This window comes from Vigna angularis, chromosome 9 (genome assembly GCF_016808095.1).
Source record: "Vigna angularis cultivar LongXiaoDou No.4 chromosome 9, ASM1680809v1, whole genome shotgun sequence".
Taxonomy (NCBI): domain Eukaryota; kingdom Viridiplantae; phylum Streptophyta; class Magnoliopsida; order Fabales; family Fabaceae; genus Vigna; species Vigna angularis.
The window spans coordinates 4,402,957-4,408,293 of record NC_068978.1 but is presented as its reverse complement, the minus strand read 5'-3'; the positions used below and the strand labels follow the sequence as shown (position 1 = coordinate 4,408,293).

General features: G+C 39.1%; 1 protein-coding gene across 1 annotated transcript; it reads left to right on the top strand.

Annotated features, from left to right (window-relative positions):
* Nucleotides 1-355: 355 nt before the first annotated feature.
* Nucleotides 356-4,403, top strand: LOC108347596 (tyrosine-sulfated glycopeptide receptor 1). Its single transcript, XM_017586947.2, has one exon. It carries the CDS (start codon nucleotides 923-925, stop codon nucleotides 4,241-4,243), a length of 3,321 nt encoding a protein of 1,106 aa, XP_017442436.1. The 5' UTR covers nucleotides 356-922; the 3' UTR covers nucleotides 4,244-4,403.
* Nucleotides 4,404-5,337: the final 934 nt, after the last annotated feature.

The following is a 5,337-nucleotide window of genomic DNA, read 5'->3' as shown; positions in this document are numbered from 1 at the left end:
TATATATAAACTAAACACATGTAAATCATTAGAGTTGCGAAGGTAGAGAGAGACAAGGCATTTTTAAACGACCAAACATGACATGTTAAGCTATCCAAACAGGGAATTGACTGTAGATGGTAAGAGTCATTTTGGAAGACTGATATTTAGACATTTGATAAAGAGAAAATAATAACAATAATAATATAATAATAATAATAATAGAATAAGGCCTCCATGAGAAAGAAACTGGTAGGTGCTTCTGTTTGGTGGTGGCTGCATAACATATCATAACATAACATAATATATCTTATGTAGCAACTAGCTATAAGCAAGAGAAGAGAAGAGAAGAGAAACCATTGTACATCTTTTGTTGTCTGTCTGCTTCACACGTTGTTATTGGCGTACTTCTCAATCATGTTTTTCATCATCATCTTTCACATTTTCCACTCTTCCTCCACTTCCACCCTCTAAAGTAAACGCTCCTATTTCTATTTTTCTATTGATCATTTCTTTAATGCCAACCATCCACTCCTACTTTTATATTATCATTTTTATTTTCTACTTTCTTTAAGATCAATAGTAGAACAACAACTATATCAAAAATCTTTCTTTTCTTTTATTTTCTTGCTTCATCCACAGTTTTTCAAAATAAACATAAACACCAGATGAATTATATTTACTATGAACTGCAATGAGTTGTTACAGTAGTAATGATAATTAAAATCTAAATATTATCTATGTGTATGTATATCTAAATCCCCAGTTGTCAACGTCACCCTTCCACTTTCTCTCTCTCTCTCCCACCCTTCATTTTGCTTCCCTTGTCAATGGATGGTCATGGTCTTCCTTGCTCCCATGCCACCCCAACTATCTCTTCTTACATTGGTTCTTCACCCCCTTATGTCCCCCTCCTCCTCCTCTTTCTCATTTCCACTCTCTCATGACCAACCATCACTTCAAACACTCCATTCTCTCAGTTTTTCTCATGCCATCACCATCTTCATCTTCCTCTGCATATTCCCTTTACAATTCTTACATGGTTTCCAACTTCATGGTCTCTATCATAGTCCCCTTATTCCTCTTCTCCTTGTTTGTTGTTCATGTTTCCTCTTGTAGTCAGATTGATAAACTCTCCCTCTTGGCTTTCTCTGGGAACATATCCACCTCTCCACCTTTTCCTTCTCTCAATTGGTCTGATTCTCTTGACTGCTGTGCTTGGGAAGGCATTACTTGTGATGGGGATCTTAGAGTCACACATCTTTTGCTACCTTCTAGAGGCCTCACTGGCTTCATCTCCCCCTCTCTCACAAACCTCTCTTCTCTCTCTCACCTTAATCTCTCCCATAACAGATTATCTGGTGGTCTCCAGCACCAGCTTTTTTCATTGCTCAGTCATTTGGTGGTTCTTGATTTGAGCTACAATCATCTGTCTGGTGAATTGCCACCTTTTGTCGGTGATAACAGTGGCAAAAATAGCAGTGGTGCTGCTATCCAGGAGCTGGATTTGTCCAGCAACTTTTTCAACGGGACACTTCCAAATTCTTTGCTCGAGAACTTGGCAGCTGCTGCAGCTGGAGGAAGTTTGGTGTCTTTGAATGTTAGTAATAACAGCTTCATAGGTCATATTCCCACTTCCCTCTTTTGCATTAATGACCGTAACTCCTCCTCTCTCAGATTCTTGGATTATTCCTCCAATGATTTTGATGGTGCCATTCAGCCTGGACTTGGAGCATGTTCCAAGCTGGAGAGATTTAGAGCAGGCTTCAATTTTCTGTCAGGGCCTATTCCAAGTGATCTTTTTGATGCTGTTTCTCTCACAGAAATCTCATTGCCCCTCAATAGACTCACTGGAACAATTGGCGATGGTATAGTTGGCCTTACCAACCTCACAGTTTTGGAGCTCTACTCCAATCATTTCACAGGTTTCATCCCCCGTGAAATTGGTAAACTCTCCAAGTTGGAACGGCTACTCCTTCATGTCAACAATTTGACAGGTACTATGCCCCCGTCTCTGATGAACTGTGTCAATCTTGTGGTGTTGAATTTAAGGGTCAATCTCTTGGAGGGAAATCTCTCTGCATTCAATTTCTCAGGATTCCTCAGCCTTACTACACTTGATCTTGGCAACAATTATTTTATCGGTGGTTTACCACCAACCCTTTATGCATGCAAATCACTTTCAGCTGTGAGGTTTGCATCTAATCAGCTTGAGGGAGAGATTTCTCCCAGGATACTTGAACTAGAGTCTTTGTCTTTCCTATCAATTTCTACTAACAAGTTGAGGAATGTTACTGGGGCTCTGACAATACTCAGGGGGCTCAAAAACCTCAGTACCCTTATGCTCTCCAAGAATTTTTTCAACGAAATGATACCTCAAGATGTGAACATAATAGAGCCAGGTGGATTTCAAAAACTGCAGGTTTTAGGATTTGGTGGTTGTAATTTCACTGGTCAAATACCAGGCTGGCTTGTGAAACTTAAGAAGCTTGAGGCTTTGGACCTGTCCTTTAATCAAATCAGTGGTCCAATTCCTCCATGGTTGGGTAGACTTCCTCAACTTTTCTACATGGACTTGTCTTTTAACCTCCTTACTGGTGTAATTCCAGTAGAGCTCACAGAACTCCCAGCACTGGCATCACAACAGGCAAATGATAAAGTAGAAAGGACTTATCTTGAGCTACCTGTCTTTGCAAATGCAAATAATGTTTCCCTACTGCAATATAATCAGCTTTCAGCCCTCCCCCCAGCAATATATCTGGGAAACAATCACCTTAATGGCAGTATCCCTATTGAGATTGGAAAACTCAAAGCCCTTCTTCAGCTGGACGTGAAAAATAACAGCTTCTCTGGTGATATACCCGTTCAGTTTTCAAACCTGACTAACTTAGAGAAACTAGACCTCTCAGGAAACCAACTATCTGGTGAAATTCCTGATTCCCTTAGAAGATTACATTTCTTGTCTTTTTTCAGTGTAGCCTTCAATAATATTCAAGGACAGATACCAACTGGTGGTCAATTTGATACTTTCTCCTATTCCAGCTTTGAAGGAAACTCGCAATTGTGCGGTCCAGTCATTCAGCGTTCTTGTTCTCAACAAAATACTTCTACTAATACTACTGCAGCTAGTCACAGCTCAAACAAAAGAATAATGATTGCACTTGTCATTACAGCCAGTTTTGGCTTTGGCTCCTTGATAACAGTGTTGACTCTGTGGATACTGTCCAAGAGAAGAGTCAATCCAGGTGGAGAGCTAGACAAGATTGAAATGGAATCAATTTCTGCCTACTCCAACAATGGAATTCATCCAGAAGTTGACAAGGAGGCTAGCCTGGTGGTATTGTTCTCCAACAAGAATAATGAAACCAAGGACCTCACCATATTTGACATCCTAAAAGCCACTGAAAATTTCAGTCAGGCAAACATAATAGGATGTGGTGGTTTTGGTTTGGTTTATAAAGCAACACTACCAAATGGAACCACAGTTGCCATCAAGAAACTTTCAGGAGACTTGGGCCTCATGGAAAGGGAATTCAAAGCAGAAGTAGAGGCTTTGTCAACAGCACAGCATGAGAATCTGGTGGCATTAAAAGGCTATTGTGTGCATGAGGGATTCCGGCTTCTCATGTATACATACATGGAAAATGGAAGCCTTGATTACTGGTTACATGAAAAGCCTGATGGTGCTTCCCAACTTGATTGGCCAACTCGCTTGAAGATTGCACAAGGTGCAAGCTGTGGCTTAGCTTATTTGCATCAGATATGTGAACCACACATAGTGCATCGCGATATAAAGTCAAGCAACATACTCCTTAATGAAAATTTTGAGGCACATGTTGCTGATTTTGGGTTGTCCAGGTTGATTCTTCCATATCATACTCATGTTACCACTGAACTTGTTGGTACATTGGGCTATATTCCCCCTGAGTATGGACAAGCATGGGTGGCTACTCTGAGAGGAGATGTGTACAGCTTGGGTGTTGTCATGCTTGAGCTGCTAACTGGGAGGAGGCCTGTAGATGTTTGCAAGCCAAAAATGTCAAGGGAGTTGGTTGGCTGGGTTCAACAAATGAGAATTGAAGGAAAACAAGATCAAGTATTTGACCCTATTCTGAGAGGGAAGGGGTTTGAAGGAGAGATGCTGAAGGTGCTGGATGTGGCTTGCATGTGTGTCAGCCACAATCCTTTCAAGAGACCAAGCATCAGAGAAGTTGTTGAATGGCTGAAGAATGTAGCATCAGACAACCAGCCAGCACAGAAATAAAGACTTGAGGGAAATGTTTGTCCCTCAACAAATCTTGACAACATTGTATACTTGTGCAAATTCTTTCTTTTGCTTTTTTACAGATTATCATTTGACTACTGTAAATGTTGATTCCCCTTGTCAGAACATTATTGCTAGAAAGATTTTGTGAATTATCTTATGTGATCATCCATTTTGAGCTGGAGAACTTTCTATTCTTGGAAGTTGCAACTTTTGACATCTAATAAATTTTTCTGGTGATCAATGCAGAATCCTAAAACATTGCAAACCTATGTTATATATTCTTGTTTTACATCTCAATGTTATTATTGTAGTCCTATAAACTTACTGGTTTTTATTATTATTGTTCAAATTATTGAATACCGCTCCTTTCTTTTAGAAGTTGACATGCAGGGTTTTAGTTTAAAAGAAAAAAAGATGATATCCAGCACAGAAAAACGTTTATTTCATCTTAGTTCTAAAACAATTGAACTACTTGGTCACTGGCATAACAAATTCCACTTTCTAACTTAACATTTCTGAATATATACCAGTGAAGAACTGCTTTTATATGCTTTAAACAATTAGCTTAGTACAAAGTAAATACATACTGAAACATGATAACTGACATCTGAAACTGAAGCCAGAGTCACATTCCAGATAGTTTACTTTTGTTACTAAAGAAATGCCACAAAGGAATTTGTCAATTTGCCATCAAAGATAAAGAAGAACCTCAGCTTACACATCATGCGTTATGCTTTTTGTTCTGTAAATCAGCAATGAAATGGATAACTACAACAAGTAACAGTTTATTTATGACCCTTTGCCTTCACGTCCCTTCTGTTTTGAACTATACACATCAGTGGTCTTGGTTTAGTGCACACACCTGTGTGATCATATATGACAATAGGACAGAAAGCCACTAATATCAATTTTTCTCTTAGATTGTTATCCAGAAATGTAGCAGTGCTTGAGCAATCAAACTAATGTTCTACCAGAAGAGGAACTATGAACTTCATGATTTGACAATTTGTGATTAAAAAATAACTGACACTACAGAATGTGTACACTGAAGATGGCAAACTTTCAGGTTGACAGTTGTTTACTATTAGAGA